General features: G+C 49.7%; 1 protein-coding gene across 29 annotated transcripts in view; it reads left to right on the top strand.

Moving 5' to 3' along the window:
• CGNL1 (cingulin like 1) overlaps positions 1 to 25,199 on the top strand; it is a 177,177-nt gene that overhangs the window by 134,509 nt on the left and 17,469 nt on the right. For 28 of the 29 annotated variants that reach the window (XM_089310439.1, XM_089310440.1, XM_070054252.2 and 25 more), the window contains 4 exons: positions 11,905 to 12,111; positions 12,931 to 13,035; positions 18,600 to 18,752; positions 19,580 to 19,750. In XM_089310439.1, the coding sequence (XP_089166565.1) occupies positions 11,905 to 12,111; positions 12,931 to 13,035; positions 18,600 to 18,752; positions 19,580 to 19,750 (636 nt within the window). Of the gene's footprint in view, positions 1 to 6,400; positions 12,112 to 12,930; positions 13,036 to 18,599; positions 18,753 to 19,579; positions 19,751 to 25,199 lie in introns of those variants that run through there. The other variant, XM_089310445.1, reaches the window with a different exon arrangement.

Genomic DNA, 25,199 nt, shown 5'->3' on the forward strand with positions numbered 1-25,199 from the left:
CGGCAGGCTGCCTCCTCCTCTTTGTCCAGTCCCTGTTACAATGCACTTGCTCCTGCAGCTGTGGAGATGGGTGGACAAAGGGAGAAGTGGACAGTTTCTACATGGAAATTTGGTCTTGTTTGGGGTCACAAAGAGACACCTGTGAGAATGGTCATGGGGTGGTGAGTTCTTAGTAAAGGTCTTAAATGGCATGGTTTCTAAAAGGAGAGCCAATGCTTTTCACACATGTGGACACACGGGAGCAGCCAATGAGAAAGGGAGGGAGCAGCTTAGCTGAATACCATTCCTGGAAGGAGAGCAGAGAGCTGTGGCCTCTGTGAGGACCTGTGACTTTCTAGAAGGGGCCTTTGGTTTATCTTGGAGGGGTTTCCACACTGCCCCGGGACAGCTTGTTAATCTTCTTTCTTCAAGAATCCTGTTCAACCTGTTGGGCATGTGTGTGCTGATCTGTAACCATTTGTGAAGCCGTGGTCTGTCTGCCTGTGAGAAGTCACTTAACTGGCAGAGTCCTGGGGCATGGCCCTGCAGGGGAGCAGCCCCTCCCAGCCACCAGCAGCTCTGCATCGGGTGTGTTGAGTTCCGTGCACAGAACTTATACATGCTGGTTCCAAGGTGAGCTTAAACTGTGGCCTTCATGGTGTCTTATAAACATGGTACGAGGCTCTTTTTATCATCTGGAAAGGAAGGAGCATTTTGCAAGATTTTTTTAAGGGGTGATGTTGGAAAAGCAAAAGCGTAATTGGGAGTGAGTGACCCGTGGCTGTGTTTCCGAGAAGCCTCTGTGATGCCGTCTGGGCGAGTGTGCACGCCGAGCTAAAGCCCCCGGCTGGCAGGTGCGATCCTCTCCCCTTCCCTGGCTGACTCGGGGAATGTCTCTGAAGCTGCTGTCCCCCTAGGAAGAACCCAGCAGCAGCCCCCAGAGATCATAAACCCAGAGTTAGATCCGGGTTCGAGTCCTGGTTGTGTGACTTAAGGCATCCCTAGCTTACTCTGTAGCTGCCATCAATCGAGTTCTCACTCTGGGCCTAAATCACTACTAAGAGTGGTGTACTCTATAATGCCTCAATTCATACTTTTTAAAAAAGATTTATTTATTTTATTTGAAAGGCAGAGTTACAGAGAGGCAGAGAGAGGAAGATGGGAGAGGAGTGTTCCATCCATTGGTTCACTCCCCATATGGCTTCAACAGCCAGAGCTGGGCCGTTTTGAAGCCAGGAGCATCTTCTGGGTGTCTCACGTGGGTGCAGGGGCCCAAGGAGTTGGGCCATCTTCCACTGCTTTCCCAGGCCATAGCAGATAGCTGGATCGGAAATGGAGAAGCCGGGACTTAAGCTGGCACCCCTATGGGATGCTCTCACTGCAGGCGGCAGCTTCACCCGCTACGCCACAGCGCCGGCCCTGGGTTAATTTTTCGAACACTGGGAAAACCAAGACTTCAGGAAGGAGGAGCAGAGCCAACTGAGGTTTGTTGGCTTTAAGGCCTGAGCTCTTTTTTTCTGCTCTTGTTACTGAGATAACATTCACACAATACAGGCTCCCCCACGTTAACCCCGTTAAAGGGTACAGTGTAGTGGTTTTCATCTGGTCACAGTTCTGGCAGCCAGCACCACTATCGCATTTCAGAATATTTCCATCCTCCCCCCTCCCCCCCATGAAGTCCCTTTCATCTGTATTTCCTGTCTCCCATCCTCTGTCGCCTGCTAACCCATTTTCTCCCTTTAGGGACTTGCCTCGTTAGAACACTTCATACAAACAGAATTACACAGTATGTCAGGGGAGACTATTGAGCATGTTGTCTTTTGGAAAACCATTTGATTGCTTAGGTACAGAATATTTTTATCACAGGTATTTTTATCCCTACACTGAGCACGTTGTGTGTGTGTGGTTTAAATGAGAACCTATGTCAGGTGCATTCTGTGAGGAAGTGTGAGGACTTTATCGTCCTAACTCCTCTTGTCTTAGACCAGTGTCCGAGTTACAGGCCACTCAGCAGCACATCTTCCTGCTTTCTTAATTATTTGAAGGGAAGCACTTTAACTCTTTTCACAAGGACATTGTGAAGAAAAGCAAAGAGATTTCTAACCTATACAATCTGAGTTAGTGTAGGAAAAAAAAACATGAGTAGTTGTATCTTATTAAATGAGAAAGTATTGGGGCCTCCACTCCGGCCTATCCCTTACGGGCGCCGGTTCAAGTCCCATATGCTCTACTTCCGATTCAAATCTGCTTTGGCCTGGGAAAGCAATGGAAGATGCCCAAGTCCTTGGGCCCCTACAGCTGTGTGGGAGACCCGGAAGAAGCTCCTGGCTCCTGGCTTCGGATCGGCCTATCTCTGGCTGTTGCAGCCAGTTGGGGAGTGAACCAGCAGATGGAAGACCTCCCCCCACCTCTCTCCCTCCCTCCTTCTCTCTCTCTCTGCCTCTCTGTAATTCTGCCTTTCAAATAAATACACCTTACAAACACATCAACTTAAAAAAAATGAAATATATTTTATTTATTTATTTTTGGACAGGCAGAGTGAACAGTGAGAGAGAGACAGAGAAAGGTCTTTCTTTTCCGTTGGTTCACCCCTCAATGGCCGCTGCGGCCGGCATGATGTGGCCGGCGCACCACACTGATCCGAAGCCTGGAGCCAGATGCTTCTCCTGGTCTCCCATGTGGGTGCAGGGCCCAAGGACTTGGGCCATCCTCCACTGCACTCCTGGGCCACAGCAGAGAGCTGGTCTGGAAGAGGGGCAACCAGGACAGAATCCGGCGCCCCAACCAGGACTAGAACCCAGTGTGCCAGCGTCACTGGCGGAGGATTAGCCTAGTGAGCCGCGGCGCCGGCCTGATGATATATTTTAGGTAGTTCTGTAAGCAAGAAAATTACCACTAGTGCAGCAACAGAAGATTTAAATAAAATCTGCATTAGACGTTATATGTTTAAACTCCTGAGTTATGGAAAATTAGTGGCGGTAGGAAAAGGAGCTTGAAACACGTGGCTCTACCTTAGTGGCAAGGACACCGATGTCAACAGTCTGGCTTAGGTGATGGCGCTTGAAAATAAAACCTAGCCATGATGTGGTAGGAGGAAAACTTCTAGAAGCTTCGGTGTTTTCCATGACCGCCCAGTTTCTTCCGGTTCATTCTAGAATTCCCGAGTGTTAGAGCTGGCAAGGATGTGGAGATTGCTGGACTGATCCTTCCCAGTCGCAAAGGAGGAAACTGAAGGCGAGCAAGTTCAGTGACTTTTCTGAAGTCATCATAGAGTAAATGATTAGCAGGATCTGTCTATAATCCACATGCAGAGGAAACTGAATGGCGACCTTTATGTTCCTGGCTTTGGAATCTTCCTGAAAATTTGTAGAGTTTTAGCAATGAGCACCCTGTACATCTCTCCTGTGCACTGCTTCCTTGCTTCACTACTTGAGCCATTGCTTGCTGTCACCCAGGTACACATTAGCAGGAAGCTGGATTGGAAGTGGAGCTGGGACTTGAACCTAGGGACTCCGATATGGGATGAGGAAATCGTAAGTGGCACCAAATGCCCACCCCTCCTTTTTGATTGTCTGAATCTCTGAGGGAATGCCTCACCTATCACACTTTCTAGAAGGATGTGAATGGAACTCAGCGGGGTTAAGGGCTTGCAGAGGGCTACCGTGTGAGCTGCCACAGAGCCCGCCGTGACACCTGAACCACCTAGAACCTAATCCCAGGCACTTAGAGTCATACCAAGAAGCATGAAGGTGGGAGGCGAGCTCACAGCTCTGCAGGAAGGTTCTGGGTTGGTGCAGCATCTCATTAGCCCGGACTCCCTTCTCAGAGTGAGCTTTGCACACCTGCATCGTTGGTAGCACCTGGGGACTCGTTAGAAATGCAGGTCATGCCCTGGTCATGCCCTGGACGTCCCAAATCAGAAGGAGCATTTTCACCAGATTCCTGTGATCATTAAAATTGAAGAAGCCTTAGCTTGGAGACCTTAGGCCAGTGAAGTTCACAGGCAAGTTAGGGTAAGGTGGGCTACTTGTGACTGTAAAACACACGCTCTTTCTGTACCTAAAGACTTTCCTCTTGGTCAAGTGAGAGGCAAGCTGAAGACATAACACGGGACTTGGTTTCCTACACACGCAGGTGAGGAAAGGACTCATTAATTGGGACCCAGGCCCTCACTGTGCAAATGAAAGTGGAGTAGTCCCCAGCTACGATGCTGAGAAGTCCGCAACCTGGCCACAGCTGAGCTGACCTGGGAGACACGTCGGGTGCCTCTCTGTCCTGCAGCTTCAACACACTGGAGCGTGGGGGTGGCAAACCAGCATTCCACTCCCGGGCCTCCCTGGCCTCCACGCCTCAGCTGTTTTCACTCATTCAGCAAAAAAAGGGAGATAGAAGGGAAACAAAGCCCGCAGAGGCAGAGGCCTTGTTAATTAGTAAAGTCTGCTCTGTTTCTGCACTGGGTCTGCCCGAGCCCGGCCCGGAGGCCCCCCGGCCCTGTGTGGCTGCCAGCCTGTCTGTGGGGTCAGCTCTCTGCCCGACACAGAGCCTGCTGGGCCAGACAGAACACCCAGCCGTGGCCATTTTATGATGCTATTGGGGAGTTTTGTGCTTGTTGTGAACAAAAGCTGCTTCTAGCTCCAGGTGGGCGTTACCTCGGGGAAATGTGCTAGCTTGTACAGCAATGAATGGTGGTGCGTGTCTGGCAAGGACAGGGTAGTGGATGGGATGTAATTGCATTTCCCTCCCCGCCTCCTTTTCAGTCAGTAATTGGAGCATATGGTTAAAAGACAGCTACTTTAAAAGGATCAATTCAGCACTGGAAAACGTGCTGCCTGTCTTTTTAAGGGGATTTTTTTTTTCTCCTTAGTTGTCATCAGTTTACCTTTGATTAGGAACTGGGACTAAGCTTTTAATGAACTGACCAACCAAGAAACCTGACTAGCCCGCGGAACACGACAGGGCTCCTCTCCTTTGTGCAGAGCAGTTGCTCCGAAAATTTGTTTAGGAAATCTTGATGCTGCCTTTCGAGAAGTCTGGACTTGAATTTTAGTTGGTAAAGCATTTGCAGGTCATGGTCTGAAGCCATGAGTGCCGACTTGGACCCACGCTGTTTGAGGTCCTTGGTTGTTGTAGGGAAACAGATGTAGGTTTAGTTGGCCTAGGAATGGTAATGATAGTTATTGCAAGAGCTGTATTTTTATTTAGTTGTTCACAACAGGGCATGGGGTGGGTAACTTCAGCCCCGTTACAGATGAGGAAGCAGAAACCAAGGCGGTATGAGGCCAGGGAGAGTCGAAGGTTCCAGCAAAAGGCACAGCTGGATTGAATCAGATCTGGGTGGAGACAGGGCCTCAGATCATGCAGTGCTGTTGGACACTCAGTTTTAGAAGTACAAATGAGAATTGCGTTGTTGAGGTGATGTGTGCCTGTGATAACGCACACGGGGCTACGTGTGTGTGAGCTGGGTGGGTGGGAAGGGGACCACTTGGGAAAGTCAGAGTGACAGTGTCCCCTCTTCCCTCGATACCAGCAGCACAGACTCTGTAATATAAACAGAGACATGAAGTGGAATGAAAAATATATGAGATCAAATACATCAGAACGTATGTGCCTTTTTAATGGGAAAGTGTGAGTCTTGGAAGCAGTTCTTCCAAGTCCTCTGGATGGCTCTCGTCACCGCCCCTTGGACTTCTCACCTTGGAGTGGCTGGGCTGGAAGCGCTGGAGAACCACTCTGGTGATAGCAGCTCCTGGGCCATGCGGGCCTTTTCCGCTCCTCCAGCTGTGTGTGCTGAAAAGGAATTGCCCAACTCCAGCGCGCGGCGTGGGAAGGTTGGCGCTCTGCTCTGTTTGTACAGCTGTTCTGGGGCTCGGGCTCCGCCACCTTTCAGGGCCCAGAAGTATCAGTGAAGAGGCTGGGAAAAGGTGTCCAGGGGCAGGAGGAGGTGAGAACATGGCTGAAGGGGTGGGGTTGTCTCCTGGGTGCCTGTAGCCATTGACCATCCGCCTTTGCATAGAAAATGTGTGTTTGTTTTTAAACATTTTAATACAGGGTGAAATTTCTGTGGTTCAAAATGTAAAAATGACAGGAGGGTTTGTGATGGAAAACTTTCCTCTGCTTTGTAAGTCCTTCTTCAGAAGACAGAGTTACCGATCTCTTGTGCAGCCACGTCGGCGCCTGTTGATCCCTCCTCACCTTTCCATTCATCGAGAGATGCGTACTGCTCTGTCCCTTTTCCTCACTTTCTCCTTTTCCCCCCAGTGGCATGGTTGCACTGGATGCCTTTGAACCGATGTCACTAATGTCCAAAGGATTGGCATTTTGGGGCCAGTGCTGTGGCGCAGCAGGTTAAAGCCCCAGCCTGCAGTGCCAGTATCCCATATGGGTGCCGGTTCGAGTCCTGGCTGTGCCTCTTCCAATCCAGCTCTCTGCTGTGACCTGGAAAAGCAGTAGAAGATGGCCCAAGTCCTTGGGCCCCTGCACCCACATGGGAGATCCAGAGGAGGCTTCTGGCTTCGGATCTGCGCAGCTCCGGCCATTGCGGCCATCTGGGGAGTGAACCAGCGGATGGAAGACCTCTGTCTCTCTGTCTCTACCTCTCTGTAACTCTTTCAAATAAATAAAAATAAATCCTTAAAAAAAAAAGAAAAAAGGATTGGTATTTTGTTGTTTGGAATCTCTTGCCATAATAGTGCTGCCATTAATAATCTGATTTTTATGCGTCTCATTTTTGGCACCAGTGTAGAATAGTGTGCTACAAGAGAAGTTGCTGGGTCAAAGGGACTGTCCCTGATCATTTTGGTAGGCCCTACTAAATCCCCTTCCAGGAACTCATCTCTGTTTCCAGCCCTACCAGCAATGGATGAGTCTCCCTGTTTCCTCACATTGCCCACAAACTGTGTTATCAAAACTTTGACCTTGGGTGCCTGGTAGGTGAAAAAAAGATCATCGTAGAGGTTTTAGCAATCCTCCGATTTGGACAAAACAATAGAGAGTAGAATGGTTGTTACTTTTTGCCATTGTGGTGACCTCCTGTGGTGTTTGCCACTTTAGGGGGTGGCAGAAGAATTAGAGTTGGATTTTGTTACTATTTATGACTGCCTGTATGTTTGACTAGTAGTTAAAATACTCAGAACTGGGGAGGGCATTTGGCTCAGCGGTTAGCAATGCTTGGGATGCCTGCAGCAGTGCTGGGGTGGCTGGGTTGGATGCCCAGCTCCTCTTCCTAGTCCAGCTTCCTGCTAATGCAGACACTGCAAAGCAGTGAGTGACGGCTCAGGTGCTTGGGTCCCTGCCACCCACATGGGAGTCCTAGGTTGAGTTCCTGGCTTTAGTCTGGTTCAGGCCCAGCGCTTGTAGGCATTTGGGGAGTGAACCAGCAGAGGGGAGGTCTGTCACTCTACCTTTCAAAAAAAAATCAAATTCATATATTCCTATTAAAAATAAACATTACGTGGGTGGCACGATATGGCTAAATGGATCAGTAGATCTGTGTGCTCTTAGGTTTCATTCCCATTGGAACATTCTCTCTAATGTTGTTACAATCCAGGGCACAGGAATCAAAGAATCACAGACAGACCAGTGGCTTTCGTGTGGCCAGCAGCGTTGGTCCCCGGTGACCTTGTACTTGAGTGGGTCTCTACCATCCCTGGACTTGGTCCTGCTGCCTGAGCTGCATTCACAGACTCACGCACTTGGAAGAGATGATGCGCAGATGGAAGCAGTTCAGGGCTCGGAAGGCCTTGGAGGTCCTCTCCCAGTTTTCTGTTCTCTGGATGGTTGTGAAGAAGAACTTGCATGTAGCACAGGCCGAGCACCCTCATATGAAAATTGGGAAATCTAAAATCTGAACCTTGGAGCATTTTGGATTTGGGATTTTTGAATCAGGGTTGTCTAGCCATAGTCTGCAAGTATTTCAAGATCCGAAACACTTTTGGTCCTCAGCATGTCAGAGAAGGGATACTCAATGTGTTCTTGCCTTGAACAAAGGCTATGATTTTTTTTTTTTATGCTGAGGACTGCTGCGGTTGTATTATGCAGTTACGAATTCAGGGAAGGAAGTTCTGTGGACTTCGTTTTAAATGGTAAATAGGGTATGTGTGCTGGGGATGGGATGGGAGAGGTTTCTGGATAAATTGGTCAACAGAGGCTTACATTAAAAATATTTGTTAACATGATGTGTTCAACCACACTATGAAGACAGAGAAAAACATCAATTACAAATAGAACAGGGGCTGGTGCTGTGGCACAGCAGGTTAAAGCCCCAGCCTGCAGTGCCAGCATCCCATATGGGTGCCAGTTTGTGTCCCAGCTGCTCCATTTCTGATCCAGCTCCCTGCTAATGTACCTGGGAAAGCAGCAGAGGATGGCCCAGGTCCTTGGGCCCCTGCACCCACTTGGGAGACCTGGAAAAATTTCCTGGCTTCTGGCTTCAGATTGGCTCAGCTCCAGCTGTTGCAGCCATTTGGGGAGTGAACCAGCAGATAGAAGACCTGTCTCTGTAAGTCTACCTTTCAAATAAACAAATCTTTAAAAAATCATAATAATCAGAACAGGGCTAAGTATCTCAACCTACACAGGCTCCCCTGAAGTCATACTGAGCCTCACCACTGTGGAAATTGGGAGCGGAGGGAACACTTGCCAGCCATACATGGAGTCGTGTGCTCACATACAAAGCTCTAAACACCGCAGTACAGTCCTGGTTCCCTTATCCAGTGTCTCCGGGTGCCCTTAGACCCAAAACAAGGTTAAATCAGGTCTGGTTCTTAGTATCCCCCTTCTTCCTGAGAATCTGGACAAATGTGTGAGTGTTCCTTGTCTCGCCAAAAAGTCCCCTCTTCCTCTCTTAACTCCTCAGCAAGTCCCTGAACACGGAGCAAACACCTCGTCTCTCTCCACCCTTGCTCCTTTGTCTTCTTGGTCTCCCTGTCCCCACTGTCCACTCCCACTTTAAGATTTATTTATTTATTTATTTGAAAGTCAGAATTACAAAGTGAGGAAGAGATGGAGCTTCTACCCACCAGTTCAGTCCCCAAATGGCTGCAGTGGCCAGCACTGGGCCAGGCCAAAGCTGGGAGTCAGGAGCCAGGAACTCCATCTGTGTCTTCCACGTGGGTGCAGGGGCCCAAGCACTTGGGCTGTCCTCTGCTGCTTTACCAGATGCATTAGCTGGGGGCTGGATCTGCAGTGGAGCGGCCGGTACTCCCACCAGCACCCACATGGGACACTGGTACTACTGACAACAGCTTAACCTACTACGGCACAGTGCCAGCCCCTCCAAGTCTCCCTTGACTTGTAGCTTTTTAAAAACAGTTATAGTCAGGTACAATCCACATAACGTGCAGTTCAGCTGTGGCACGTTACTCAGTGTTGGCACATTGCTATCACTCCCCCCAAAGAACCCTATACTCATGAAGCAGTCACTTCTGTCCCCCTTCCCAGCTCCCTCCCTGTTGCCTCGGGCAACCACTCTGTACTTTCTGTCTCTGTGATTTGCTGATCTAGGCGTTTCATATGAATATCAGTGTGGGATCTGTTGTGGCTGGCTTCTTTGACTTAGCATAATGGTTTCAGGGTTCGTCTGTGTTGTGGCATGCATTGTATTTCCTTTCTGTGCCAAGTAATATTCTGTATGCAGGCAGGGTTATCTTTTTTATTGATGAATTCTTTGTGTATTTTGGATCTGAATCCTTTATCAGAAATATGATTGGAAAATATGTCCTCTTATCATATAGATTGTCTTTTCACTTTTTGGTAGTATCATCTGCAGCCTAAAAGTTGTTTTGAAGATGTCTGATTTATGTATTCTATAGTCACTTGTGCTTGAGGACCCTATCCTTACCCAAGGTCACGTTTACTCCTGTTTCCTCTTAAGAGTTTTACAGTTTCAGCTCTTGCAGTTGGATCTGTGGTGCAGTTGAGTCCCTCGCTGTGTGTACAAGGAAGGGGTCTCACTTTCCTTTTTTGCACGTGGATGTCCAGTTTTCTCAGCACCGCTGTTAAAGCCTGTGCTTTCCTTGTTGACTCAGTATGTAACCCTTGTTGCCAGTCAGTGGTCTGCAAATGTATGGGATTACTTTTGGATTCCCAATTCTATTCCATTGATCTGTATGTCTACCCTTAGGCCGGTACCACCTTGTCTTGGTAATAAACTGTAGCTTTGCATTCTCCTTAATGGGAGGCTTAGGAATGGGCAGTATAGGCTGTTCTCTTTCTTTCCCAGGTGTAATCAGTTCCTGGATTCTTCAGATCCCTCATCAGTATTTCAACCACACTTTGTCTATTGTGTTCATCTTTAGAATGCCTCCTCTTGCAGGTTGCATTAGGAGATGGCACCCACGTGGTCCTGACGCATTCCCGCTGCCTGCCACCTCGCTCTCCGGGCAGTGCCAGCCGTAGCCTCACTGTAACACAGGTGCTTGGCTCCGATGCATCTCTCTGCTGTACTGAATTGAACATTTGGGTTGTGAAAAGATGCTGGGCTTTCTGAAACTCGCTGTTTGATAAAGTTCAGGATAATACAGCCTACTGTGCTGGTAAAAGATTTAAAGTTCTTTCCAAAGGGCTATGCAAGCAAGCAAGCAAGCAAGTGTAGCAGATCGCTCTCCCAAGTGGGCCATCGCAGGAGCTTTGGAAGCTGCGACTTGCCCTGCCTGAGTCTCTCTTTCCTCGCAGGCAGCTGCGCCGTTTCATGAGCATGAGATGTGCTGACACTGACATCTTTGTGGTAGCAGAAAAATGGAGGACAGGCAAGAGATCTGCCTGAAGAGGGGGAATGCTGCACAGGAACTGCTTATCATCACGTCAGCTTGCTGAACTAAGAATACAAAGCCCACGTGACATGTGCAATTAACAGTCGTCATCCTGCAGTTGATGCATTCCCTTCTGTTGTGAATTGTGTGCAGCACAAGGTCATTTTCAGTGGATTCTGCCAGAACTTGCACTATGCACTATATGAAAAGCAACTTTTAATTTCTGTTTTCTCATGGGCATTGAAAAAAAAAAAAAGAAAAACCCGGTACACAGAAGCTGCCTTTCATCAAGAGTTTCCGTGAAGGGCCCTGCCCCTTGGTAGGGAAGCAGGGCAGTGAACGCATCAGAAGCAAAGGGCCTGGAAGGCGAACTCAGTTCGTCTGAACGCACTTCCCCCTGGGGATCCTGGATAAGCTGCTTAGTCTGGCTAAAGTCCCCACCTCTTCTTCTCTAAGAAGCAGCACCCACCTCCTAGAATTGTCAAAAGGCTGAAATCTCATGCAAAGGATCTAACACAGGCAAGACTGGCAAACTTTTCTATAATGAGCCAGACAGAAAGTCTTCTGGGTCCCGCGACACCACGGATCTGTGGCCCCCGCCGCAGCCCCTCAGTGCTGCTCCTGCAGCTTAGAAGCAGAACTCACCTAGTGAGCGTTGCTGTGTTCTTGAAGCACTTCTTTTCTTTTATTTTTTTTAACACTTATTTATTTGAAAGTTCAGTTATGTGATGGGGAGGGAAGGGGAGAGACAGAGGTTCTCCATCCATTAGTTCACTCTGCAGATGGCCCCAATGGCCAGGACTGGGCCAGGCTGAACCCAGGAACGGGGAGCTTCATCTGGGTGTTCCACGTGGGTGGCAGAGTCCCAAACACCTGTACCATCTTTTGCTTTCCCCAGACCATTAGCAGGGAGCTGGATGGGAAGTGGAGCAGCCGGGAACTCGAACTGGTGCCCATACGGGATGCCAGCATTGCAGGTGGCGGTCTTGCCCATTATGCCACAACGTCGGCCCCAGCACTTCATCTGTGAAGCATGTGGTGGACTGGGTGTGGGCTGCAGGTGTAGTGCAGGGCCTGAAATGTTGTGGGTTTTTCATAAGCATCAGCTGTTCTCCCAGCCTGGGGACAGCCCATGAACCCCTGTTTCCCTGTGTTCACTGCGCCATATTCTTAACAGAATGTCGAAGTCCTGGCCAGCCGGAGCAGTACTTCTGAGCAGAACAAGGTGGGGGCTGAGATGCGTGAGCAGCTGCTGAAGGAGGAGAATGAGAAGCTGCAGGGGCGGATTGGAGAGCTGGAGCGGAGAGCGGCCCAGCTGCAGAGGCACGTCAGTGACCTGAAAGGCGATGAAGCCAAAGCAAAGGACACGCTCCAGAAGTACGAGGTGAGGCTTCGTGGGCCCAGCCTGGGCTCCACGGCGGCCGGTCCATCCTCCCTGGGTGAGTGGTTTCCGAAGCGGGGAGGGGATGCATTGTCGTGAGTTAGTAGGGAAGGGGCAGGGCGACTGAGTAGATCCTCTCTGCGCGCCCTTTCTTTTCTTCCTCTAGGAATGGTATGAATGGGAGACCTGGGTGAGGGATGAGAAGCAGTGGGAGACACTGGATGGGCCCAGGGTCCTCGCTCACCTTGATATCAGGCAAGATCAGCCTTCTGAGGCTTTGCCAAGGCTTCCAGACACCTCGGCCAGGCCCATTCTCACTCAAGGCTGCTTGTCCTTTGTTAACATCAGTTGATGTCTTTGAAGGCACACAGGTTTTAGCAAACCAATTACCCAGTTTGCTAGAGCTCTAGAAGTGGGAAGCTGGGAGCAAGAGATGTAAGTGGGTGGCAGAAGAATGGGCAGCTGACAGTGAAAGGGACAAACCCCTTAGCGTCACCCGCACAGCTTTTAAAACCCGTGTGTCCCTGGACCCATTCAGTGCCTGGAGTTTCTGAGTTTCCAAAGGTCAGCCTGGATATTTGTGGGTTTGAAAACCCCCCCTAGGTAATTTGGATGTTCACACTTGGCTAAGAAGTGGAACTACAGGCAGGCACACATCCAAGCACACAGCTGTTGTGTGTCACCTTGGGCCCATGACAGGTGCATTGCCACCACAGCCATGCTGTGTCCACGGATGTCTCCTGCATCCATTTCACTCCACTGAGTCAGCTTCATAGGCCTAGCACGCGTCCAAGCTCGTCCTAAGCCAGGATTTCCCTGCAGGGACAAGTGCGGCAATTAGAGGAGGCCCTCGCGCATGCCAGGAAGGAAGAAAAAGAAGCCACGTCCGCCAGAAAGACGCTGGAGAATGAACTGACGGATGCCCAGGTAAACACTGTGGGCTGTAGCCACACTCTCTCCTCCAGGAAGCACAAGGAAGCCAAATCAGAGGGACAGGTGGAGGTTGCTGCCAGTCCTGTCCTTGTGTCTTTGATAACTACCCCGGGCTTGGAAGTATTCCTCTAGACCAGCAGTTCTTCACTGGGGACAGGGCGGGGTGGCGACATGTGTGATTGTCACACCGGGCAGATGTTACCAGCATCTAGAGAGTGGAGACTAAAGTTGCTGCTGAGCATCCTAGAAAGCACAGGGCAGCCCCACAGCAAAGAATTGCCTGGCCCAGAGGCCAGGGGTGCCAAGGTTGAGAAAGCCCGTTCTGGAAATTAAAGGGCTTGACAGCTTTCCAAAGATAAATAGGAATTGTGGGAGAAGACCAGCACGATGGGTCCCCACGGCAGCGTGGAGTCGGCTTTCTGGCCAAAGCCAATTTCCTTTCTCCTTCGAGCAAATGCACTCCCTAGAGGGCAGTCCTTCCAGGCGGGAATTTGAGGAGCCGGAGGAAGTCACTTCCTTGAAACGAGACAGCCGTCTTTATTCAAAACCAGGGGGCTCTTGGAAGATTCCGTTTTCCCATTTGAAGGTTGGAGAGATCATTGAAGTCCATTCCAGTGAAGAGCCTGCAGCGCAGTTCTAACTTGACCTTGCCCAGTGACTGTCATGTGGTACAGGTGCACCTTGCCTTTTGCTTGTGCTCAGGTTGTAAAGAACCAGCACCCAAGCATCCCTCACGCGCGTTTCTGAAGACTTCAGAGCCAGTGTTGCGGCAAGCTGTCTGACGATTTTCCACTAGAGACCCCTGTGTAGTAGGGAGAGGTGGGAAGAGGCATGTTAGAAGTGTTCTGAGCTGAGTTGGGGTTCAGATTTGCAGCTTTCCTTTAAGCACAGAGAATGATCCCCTTAAGTGTAGAGGAGGAGAATTTTCAGTCGCCCTCAGCTTTGAACAGAGAACTTGTTTTTGCATAAAGTAGAGCTCCGATTTTTTTTTTTTCCTGAGTCTGATATCTCACTGCCTTCGCTTTGCGTTTCTTTCTTTGCTACAGACGTGTGGGTTATTTTGTGCGGATGGCAGTTTCACTGTGCTGCTGTGTAAGCCTTGTGATGGCTCCTGCTCCCCAACCCAGCTTCTTATGGGTGCGGATTAACATCGTGAGCTAGTCAGAGGAAGAGAGAGAGGAGTAACACATGTGTCCTATAGGGACAAAACTGTGGCTTCAGGCCGTGGCTGCACCCAGCACTGGGCACAGCTCTTGGGGCCTCTCCGAAGGCCTCCTTTGGCTGTCCCATCCAGAACATTTGCACGCGTGGAAGCTGCACTGCTCCCACTGGGGATGAATTCTGCGTGTAGGACAGACGAGGGCCTTGAGGCCTGCAGATCTTCATGTCATTCCCAGCCACGCCCACCTCCTGATCTCCAGCTGGGCCCTGGAAATTATCCCAGACGTGTTACTTTTGCTGGGTCCTGGAAATTATCCCAGACGTGTTGCTTTGGCTGGGCCCTGTTTTCCCAGCAGCGAGTGGGAGATGGCGGCAACCGAGAGGAAGCTTAGTCCTTGAGGAAGAGGAAAAAGCAGCTGGCATTTTTTTTCCCACAAGCATCTTACATTTCAAAGTCTTTGTGCATTTAGCAATCTACTGCATCCTCTTGTATGATAAATACGTTTCTTTTTGTGGTAGCAGAAGAACTTGGTTGATTTGCATCTGATTTTCTGTGATTCAAACAGAAAGTGCTAGATGGTCATAAAAATGTTATTCTTGTGCCACCCCACCCCCCGCTGCCCTGTTTTTGAAAGGCAGAGAGATACAGATCTTCCATCTGCTGGATCCTTCCCCAAAAGCCTGCAATACCTTGGGCTAAGCTGAAACCAGGGTCCTGGAACTCAGTCTGGGTCTCCCAAGTTCTTGAGCCATCACCTGCTGGAGCCAGGCAGTTCTTTCCTTCAGGGAATTAGGGTTACATGGTCTCCTCCTGCCCCGTTGGACCTCTGTGTATTGACACCGTGCCCAGTGCCTCCACTGTTACTGGTCTGTCGTATGGCCAGGGGTGTGAGACCAGCTTCCTTCTGATGAAGCCAGTCTTTCCTTTAAGCCTACAGGCCACTTGCAACTTGGTCATTGCTAGTATGATTAATTGGGGCCACACTTAATCATGCAATAAAAGGCTCTGCATCCATCGACAGATTATGGTTTCTAAGCTCAGGGACACCCCCTGTATATCCACCCACTTCATGTCTTAATTCTCCAGCCTGACAAAATTGCCCAGTTTTTGCCCCCACTATTAGCTCATGGGCTTGTGTTGTTAGTCTTGGAAATGGAGTTGCGAGGTTTCTTTTCATGTGCGTTTGGGACATGTTTCCTCAGCAGTGACTTACTGGAACATATTTCTTGAAAAACTGTTGAGAACAGTGCTCCTAAACTGTAGGATATATTAGAATTAACTAGGGGAGGTTTCAAATGCAAATCTGTGGGCAGAACCCTCAGAAAAATCACGATTCCATCAGAAGGGGCTAGAACCTGCATTTTAAGTCAGGAGTCTCCTAGCTAATTAAATCCTCTGGCTTAAGAAGATCTCAGATCACTTTCAAGGCTGAGCATTTTCAACCACTGAGTTTTTATCAAGAGCTTCATGGTAAACCTGACACTATGCGACAAACCCACCATGAACAACCCAGATGCAAAATCTACTTTCTGATTTCTCAGATCCTACTACCTAGCAACAGAGGCAAGCATACAGGAGGTATTTTTTAAAAATGGTTTAGAAAAACTGTTCTTTCAGGCAATACGTTTTGGAGTAGGGTTCTGGTGCCCCCCTCCCTCCCCACCCAGAAGGAGTGAGGTGGTGGGGTCTGCAGTGGCCCCCAGAGCAAAGGCTGAAGCAGCAGAAATTCATGAATCATATGGAAGCTGAATGGAGCTGAGGCTGGCTTGTCTGTTAGCCTGCAGCCCTTGGAATTGGGGTCCAAGAGGAGGAGAAAGAGAAGCTGGGGGATCTCCAGGGGCAGGGACTGAGGTGGATCCTGAAGGTTCTACGGAGAATTAAGGCTGGCCCTCTGTATGTATTGTTTTCAGGAAGTTACTTTTGTGAGATCCACGTTGGTGAGAGTTTTCTCCCACCCAGTGGAACCATACCTCAGTAGTTCTCACGCTCCTTCCGCTTACCCTTTGTCTCTGACACCGCGAGATAAACTACCGGCAGAAATCCCGGGGTCTGATCCTGCCTCTGGTGTGTGCCCAGCTGCTGCGGGGCCCACACCTGCTAATTGTTTCTGTGCTGAAATTCTGCTTACCTTCCTTTTGCCACCGTCTTTTCCCCAAGTGCTCTTGTTGACCTTGGTTCCCTGCAGTCATTAACTTCAGCAGCCCAGCTGTGTTGGCTGTTTCTCAAAGTGCAGCCAGCACATCAGAGCCCAGGGCCCGGAAGACCTCCACGGGTGGTTTTTTAACTCCTTGTCATGTGGTTGGCAGAACAGAGCTGCTCCTATTTGTGCAAACCAGGAGAGGCCAACGTGATTTGGGAGTGTTCTCAGGATGCCTGAGTTCCTGTATGTCGTCAGCAGCCAATAAACTGTTAAGTGCTATACAAATATAAATCATTGTTCTTGGGCAGCCGCTGCAGGGACACAAGTCCACGTAGGCCGAAGCAGTTCCTATACAAACCAGTTCAGCTCTCAGGACCTGATAACACTTTGTAGACCATCCAGTCTGTGTGGGTCACGTCCCTCTGTTCTGAACTCTGCCTCTTCTTGATATTCTTAGGCCGATGGTCGTAATACTTAGCCATTTAAAGAAAGCACCCTGGGGCGGGCATTTGGCATAACTGTTAAGATGCCTAATCCCATACGGAGTACGTGGGTTTAAGTCCCAGCTCTGCCTCCGATTCCAGCTGCAGCTAATGTATACCTTGGGTGTCAGTGGCAATGGCTCCAATGCTTGGGTTGCTGCCATCCACGAGTTTCTGGCTCCCAGCTTCAGCCTGGCACACTCCTGGCAGTTGTGGGCATTAAAGGGGCACAGTTGTGGGCATTAAAGGGGCGTCAACCAGTGGGTGGGAGCTGTCTCTGAAATGAATAACTAGGTGAATAACTGTTTCCTAAAACATGTTAAGAAGCCACCATTTTCTTGCTAAGACATTTTAGGGTTTTGTTGTGGAATTGCCTGTTGTTCACATCAAAGACACCTGTCTAGTGACTATGTGCAGTTAGAGCATTGGGAGAACCCGGGAAGATTTGCATCCATGATGGCCGCATTTCATAGTCAGTACTGGTTTTGGTGCTGAGTCACTAAACACCCACACATACTTTGTCTAGGGTCTCTTCAGTTTAACCTTTATTCATCAAGTTCACCAACCTGTGATTTCCAAATTCCTTTTTCTACATATCTGACTCCAGTCCATGGATACTGTGGACCACAACTTCCTTCACCCAAGTGGACTTCTGGTCCATGGGTCAGTATTCTCTTTGTGTACAGATTCATGTTTAGCTGTTTGAAGTGTAGGAACCACCTGCATAGGGAGAAATTCTAGAATATTCGGTGCAATGCTACATACCAGAGGAGATACTTGCCGGGCAGGTTAAGGTTGGTCAGCTGTATAAGGTGACCTCAATTTCAGAGCATGAGCATGCAGATTTCCTTATTTGAAAGTCAGAATTACATGGAGAGAGAGTGAGTGAGTGAGTGAAATCTTTCATCGACTGGTTTATTCCTCAGATGGGTGCCTCAGCCAGGGCAGGGCCAGGCTGAAGCCAGGAGCCAGGAACTTCACCCAGGTCTCCCACAGGGAATGGAAGGCCCTCAAACACTTGGTCTGTCTTCCACTGCTTTTTCCAGGATGTTAGCAGGACATGGGTTGAAGCAGCGCAGCAGGTGATGGTTTTTTTGTATATACCACAATGCCAGCCCCAAACATGCAGATTTTTGGACGAGAGCAGCCATTTGCTGTGTTAGTGTGCTGCCTCATCCTATTTTTAATTTTTTTTAAATTTTTAAATTTTTTATTTTTTATTTTTTTGACAGGCAGAGTGGACAGTGAGAGAGAGAGAGAGAGAGAGAAAGGTCTTCTTTGCCGTTGGTTCGCCGTCCAATGGCCGCTGCGGCCGGCGCACTGCGCTGATCCGATGGCAGGAGCCAGGAGCCTGGTGCTTTTCCTGGTCTCCCATGGGGTGCAGGGCCCAAGCACCTGGGCCATCCTCCACTGCACTCCCTGGCCACAGCAGAGAGCTGGCCTGGAAGAGGGGCAACCGGGACAGAATCCGGCGCCCTGACCGGGACTAGAACCCAGAGTGCTGGCGCCGCTAGGCGGAGGATTAGCCTATTGAGCCGTGGCGCCGGCCTGCCTCATCCTATTTTGCGTCTTCGTTCCTGTGGATGCTTTTGGTTAGGTCACTTTTATGTTTTGGTTTCTGATTTCAGAACCAACAATGGCTTGCGCCTCTGTGATGGCTTTAGTATGATCTTTCCCTTTGTAGCTGACGTCAAGGTCTGATTCCTTTGCGGTGTGGCTGTGTGGTTGACCTGGTAGGTTTGTAACGGCACTGCCCTCTCCCCGCTGTCTGCAGAGGAGCCTGAGTCGGACCACGCAGGAGCAGAAGCAGCTGTCCGAGCAGCTCAAGGACGAGGTGGAGCAGAAGGAGCAGTTACGAAGGCTGAAGAACGACATGGAGAATGAGCGCTGGCATCTGGACAAGACCATCGAGAAGCTGCAGAAGGAGGTGGGGGCGCGGGAGGAAGGGGAGGGTAGAGGGCGGGCACCCCTCTTGGGACCCTTCCCCCTGGAGGGTCTGACAAAAGCTAGGGAAACCTGCAGTTCCAAGCACAGGTGTAGCAGATCCCCCCGAGGCAGCTGTGTGCTTTGGTGAGAATCCCAGAGACGGAGAAACTGATCTGGCAAAAGAAAATGCCAGTACCCTCTGGATGCTGGGCCCTGGACTTCCTCGTAGCAGTAGGCGGGAACAGCCTCGGGTGTGCGTGCCCACGTGACCAGGGCTTCCCGAATTGGACTCCGTGCCTCTTGGCATCTCTCGGATTTGTTCTGAAGTGTCAGAGCACAGTGGCTGCTGCTCCTCCTGCTCACCTCCGCCCCGAGACACACAGCCAAGGAAAGCCCCAGCGCTGATGGGCTGTTGGCGTTGCAGAGGCTGACACGAACAGCTGCCCCTTTGTATGTGCCGGTCACTTTTCTAGCTCTTTTGTGTGTAACCAGAATTCTCTCTGTATCCGCGTACCGCTTTAACTCTGAAAACAGCCGTTTACAGCAGATACCATGGTTTCAGTATTTCCAACAGAGCCACTGCCGAGGCCCGGAGAGGTCGCTTACTGGTGTGTGACACAGCAAGGGTCTCACCCAGGACGGAGTATCGGGCTCCAAGGCTGTGACGTGACGTCCCCCCGGGCTGCTTCCAGTCGGAGGGAACCAGACCTGGACAGCCTGGGGCCAGGGGCTTCGCGCTCTTCGAGCAGCCTGCAGAAGGAGCTGGAGAAGCCCATGGGGACCCGAGCCCAGTGCGCAGGGGGCTCACAACTGCCTCGCTTCTTGCAGATGGCTGACATCGTCGAGGCATCGCGCACGTCGACGCTGGAGCTCCAGAACCAGCTGGATGAGTACAAGGAGAAAAACCGCAGGGAGCTCGCAGACATGCAAAGGCAGCTGAAGGAGAAAACCCTGGAGGTAGAGAAGTCCCGACTGGCAGCTGTGAAGATGCAGGATGAGGTAATGTCCGGGCAGCCAGGTTCGCCCTTGGTTCTGAGGCGGAGCTGCTTTGCATGCACTTGGGGGTTGGTTGTTTTAGTTTATGAAATCTGAGATCCGGGGTGGGGGAAACAAGCACACGCTCCCATCCACTGGTTTACTTCCCCCAGAATGGCCAGGGCTGTGCTAGATCTGAAGCCAGGAGCCAGGAATGCAATCCAGGTCTCCCAGGGGATGGATGGCAGGAACCCAGGTACTTAGCCATCATTACCGCCCCTAGGGTCTGAATTGGCGGGAAGCTGGACTTGGGAGCCAGAGCCAGGAGCTTGAACCTGGGTACTCCGATGTGGGTTGAGTGTGTCTTAAATACTCCCTGGGGGTAGATTGTTAAGACAGACTTTGTGCTTCATCCTTTATTCTTTTTTTGACAGGCAGAGTGGACAGTGAGAGAGAGAGAGACAGAGAGAAAGGTCTTCCTTTGCCGTTGGTTCACCCTCCAATGGCCGCCGCGGCTGGCGTGCTGTGGCTGGCGCACCGCGCTGATCTGAAGCCAGGAGCCAGGTGCTTTTCCTGGTCTCCCATGGGGTGCAGGGCCCAAGCACTTGGGCCATCCTCCACTGCACTCCCTGGCCACAGCAGAGAGCTGGCCTGGAAGAGGGGCAACCGGGACAGAATCCGGCACCCCGACCGGGACTAGAACCTGGTGTGCCAGCGCTGCTAGGCGGAGGATTAGCCTAGTGAGCCAAGGCACCGGCCGGTTTTTTGCTTTCTAAAAAGAATGTCCCTTTGATATTTAAATTAAGTTCAAGAAAGGGCTTCGGACAGTTCTACTCTGAAAGTTTTTTTTTTTTAAGATTTATTCATTTATTTGAAAGGCAGAGTTACAGAGTGGCAGAGAGAGAGAGAGAGAGAGACAGAGAGAGGTCTTTCATCCACAGGTTTGCTCCCCAGATGGCCGTAATGATCGGAGCTGCGCCGATCTGAAGCCAGAAACCAGGAACTAGGAGCCAGGAGGTTCTTCCGGGTCTCCCACACAGGTGCAGGGGCCCAAGGACTTGGGCCATCCTCCACTGCCTTCCCGGGCCACAGCAGAGAGCTGGTCTGGAAGAGGGGCAACCGGGACAGAATCCAGCGCCCCGACCGGGACTAGAACCCGGTGTGCTGGTGCCGCAGGTGGAGGATTAGCCTAGTGAGCCGCGGCCCCGGCCCAATCCTTTATTAACTCCCCAGTAGTTACGGGGATAAATAGTGTCGTGAGCCACAAAGGACCGACCAGTTCTGAGGTGCAGTGACACAATTTCATCAGACCTTTTTCTCAGTCCAAAGAAAATCCACCCTGCTCAGTGGTGTGCCCAGATGATACATATGCAGTTATGTTTTCATTTCATCCTAAGTTAGGAATTTTAGCAACTGGCTGTTGTTTTTTGCCATTCATTTTTGAAAAGAGAGATTTTTATTGGGATCAGAGTGCTAGACAAGAGTTTCAGAGTAACCACAATGGAGATTTTTTTCTTTTTAAAGATTTATGTATTTGAAAGTCAGAGGTTCACAGAGAGGAGAGGCAGAGAGAGAGAGAGAGAGAGAGAGAGGTCTTCCATCCGATGGTTCACTACCCAGATGGCTGCAATGGCCAGAGCTGCGCCGATCCGAAGCCAGGAACCAGGAGCTTCCTTGGGTTCTCCAACGTGGGTGCAGGGACCCAAGGACTTGGGCCATCTTCTACTGCTTTCCCAGGCCACAGCAGAGAGCTGGGATTGGAAGGGAAGCAGCCAGGACTAGAACTGGTGCCCATATGGGATGCCGGCGTTTCAGGCCAGGGCGTTAACCTGCTGCACCACGGCGCCGGCCCCCACAATGGAGATTTTAAAAAAATTCTCAGGAAGCTGAGTGCTGAAATGATTCACCTGTATTCTTGGTTTTTATATTTAAGAAAAATAGAACCAGAAAACTTCTGAGTTAGCTTCCTTCAATCTTGACCTCTAGAGAAATTAGAAACATAAAGAGAGCTTTGTTAAATTATTTTAATGGGAAGCTGGATGCTGATTTCTGGCCATGCCTCTTGCCGGCTGCATAACCTTAAGCAGGTGGCCCCCGTTTTCTGAACATCTGTTTCTACATCTTGAAAAACACACAGAATCCTAGTGACTTAATAAATGAGATAACATGTGGGGCTTACGGAGAAGGATTGTTCATCCTGGACACGGATAAATGTTGGGTTCCCTTTCTTTAAAGCTCGCCCCCCCCCCCGCCGCCCCCCCGTGCCAAGAGCACTAAAATTCCGCAGGAAAACAAATTTTCTTTCAAAAATAAACTTATAATTCTTTGATGATCAAAAAGAAATATCAAGCATGAGTCAGTGCTGAGACTGTAAAAGAACAATAGATATTTATTATGGACTTCTGAAAACGCCCTGATAACAGATCCTTCTGGCTCAGGGTCAAAAGAGACAAGACTCCAAGTAAGAACTGAAATGAGCACAGTGACATCACAGCTCTCTTTGACATTAAAAAGAAGAGAGAAAGTTTCCCTTTCTGTTGCCTTGGGCTGGCGAGGTTTTGACATTGGCCAGAGCAGCAATGGACGCCTGGTCTGTTTGGACTTGGAATGACTGCTGTCACAGTGACCCCTCTGAAGTGGTGTGCGCTGCTTTCTCTATGACAGTTTTTAGGATAGAATCTTTGGATTGGATGGAAACTTAGGGATTTTCTAGTTAGATAAAGAAGCTGAGGACCACAGACAGTAGCAAAGCCCAAATGGAGACTAGCACTGTTTATAAAGGAGCAACAATTCAAGGAAAGGATTCTCTAGCATGAAAACCAAAGATGGATCTCATAAATTTTCTTTTTTTAAAAATTTATTTGAAAGGCAGAGGCAGAGAGACAGAGAAAGAATCTTCCATCTGCTGGTTCACTCCCCAGATGACCACAATGGCTGGAGCTACACCAATCTGAAGCCAGGAGCTTCTTCCGGGTCTGCCATGTGGGTACAGGGGCCCAAGGACTTGGGCCATCTTCTACTGCTTTCCCAGGCCATAGCCAAGAGCTGGATCGGAAGTGGAGCAGCTGGGACTGGAACTGGCACCCATATGGAATGCCGGCACTGCAGGTGGCAATTTTACATGCTACGCTACAGCGCCAGCCCCCTCATAGATTTTTCTCACTCGGTACAGTCCTATGTGAGATACTATTTCCATTTAAATGGCAGTCCTGGATCATTTTGGAGGTATAAGGTGACTTTAAGAAGTTCATGGAAAATGGAATTAAATTTAAAGATGTTTTAGTGCAAAAATCAAAAAGTTTTAGAAATTGCGTTTTTTTTTTTCATAATAAACATTTCCCACAAACTTTTGGAAGACCCAGTACCCTAGACTTAGATGTTGAAGTCATGGAGTTGTTTCAGACAAGTGTATTAATGAGCCAGGGGCATTTTGTTTCCTTGAAAAACTCCAGCTCGGCTTAATTCATTGTCTCTCATCGTATGTTTTGGCTGGGCTGAGTTCACGCTCTCGGTTACAGCACGCTGTAGTACTTGCCACCTTTGCTTGCAAAGAAATGGGCCTCTTGCCTCTTCTGCTCTTGGTGTGGATCTAGAAGAGTTCTAGAGAAGAGAATCTTTAGAGGATGCAGGCGTAGAGGTGACCACTAATCAGGTGGTTTTTAAGATTTTATTTATTTACTTGAGAGGCAGAGTTTTACAGAGGAGAGACAGAGAGAGGTCTTCCAGCCTGGTTCACTCCCCAGATGGCCACAATGACTGGAACTGAGCCGATCTGAAGCCAGGAGCTTCTTCTGGGTCTCCCACGTGGGTGCAGGGGCCCAGGGACTTGGGCCATCTTCCACTGCTTTCCCAGGCCACAGGAGACTTTTGGATCAGAGGAGCAGCAGATGGGGTTCAAACTGGCACCCATATGGGATGCCAGTGCCACAGGTCTCCACCCACTATAGCACAGCAGTGGCCCAAGCTGATTTACTAAATCCTATTTGGCAATTTTTTTTAAAGATTTATTTATTTTGAAAGGCAGAGTTACACAGAGAAGGAGAGGCAGAGAGAGAGAGAGAGAGAGAGAGAGAGAGAGAGATGTCTTCCATTTGCTGGTTCACTCCCCAATTGACTGCAACAGCTGGAGTTGTGCCAATCTGTAGCCAGGAGCCAGGAGCTTCTCCAGGTCTTCCCACATGGTTGCAGGGGCCCAAGGACTTGGGCCATCTTCCACTGCTTTCCCTGGCCATTGCAGAGAGCTGGATTGGAAGTAGAGCAGCTGGGACTTGAACCTGTGCCCATATGGGATGCTGGCAATGCAGGCAGTGGCTTTACCTGCTCTGCCAAAGTGCCAGCCCCTGGCAAATGGTGTTTTAACAACCTCAAATGGTTCAGTAGTTGTTTGCTTCCTTTTGATTCAGGATGAGTTGTTCTCATACACTAGATTTATTTTCTTCTGCACATCCTCCTTGAATGCCCTTGTGATGCTGGGCCCTTGCTTGGTGTTAGGGACACACTGGGTGCTGAATGATAAGGCCATGTTGGGTATCTGCATCCTTCGCAACACCAACATGTCCCTCCCAAGAAGGAAGCATGGCTGTGCATTGGCCTCCTAGTCTGACTCTCAAACTCATGTCTCTTGCTGGTATCATCTCATTCGATTCTCATGGTGGCTCTATAAGGTAGGTTTTATAATTATCCCAATGTTGTACACAAGGAAATGGCGTCATGGAGAGACTTAATGTATGCTTTGCAGTTATGGTGCACCCTCTGTACCCGGAGAATGTCCGATTTATCTTGTTCTGTGGGATGACTGTCACTCTGTTTTTATCACAGTTAGCACTGAATCCTGACTCGGCTCTCTTGGAGATGTCATCTTCAAGGCTATGTTGTCATAGAAATGTCAGGGGTTCCTGTTAGTTTCTAAGAAAACATTTCCTAACCTAATGGTCCTACACCAGCCCAACCTGTTGGCCCTTCCCTAATTATCCTGAGACAAATGTCCCAAAATGATGACATTCAATAATAGGGTTTGCCACTGATTTCCATACACTCCCTGTAGCGAGCCCTTGGTATGTTGTGTTCTAAGACTGTGACTCCCCACGTTGCCTTGTGCCTTCTCCAGGAGGGTAGTGTTGGGGAACCGAACAGATAGCCCTGAGCGTCTCCATGTGAGTTCCTCAAACATGTTTAAGAATAACCTGCTGTGTGCGGAGATGGCAAATCCCCCTCTGGAAGAAACCAGAGCAGGTGAAAACAGACTTAACTCTCCTAAACTGTTAGTTCAGTGCCACCTTGTGGCTGGAAAAAACGCTGTACGTTATGGTCATTGGATCATTTTCTTCTGCAGAGCAGTGGTTTTCAGGGCGTGTTGAGCCTTAAGAGGTAAAGCTGCAGCCTGTGGTGCTGGCATCCCACGTGGGCGCTGGTTTGAGACCCGACCGCCCCACTTCCAATCCAGCTCCCCGCTAATGCACCTGGGAAAGCAGCA

The sequence above is a fragment of the Oryctolagus cuniculus genome, chromosome 12 (assembly GCF_051225735.1).
Source record: "Oryctolagus cuniculus isolate XC-2025 breed Fujian yellow rabbit chromosome 12, ASM5122573v1, whole genome shotgun sequence".
NCBI lineage: Eukaryota > Metazoa > Chordata > Mammalia > Lagomorpha > Leporidae > Oryctolagus > Oryctolagus cuniculus.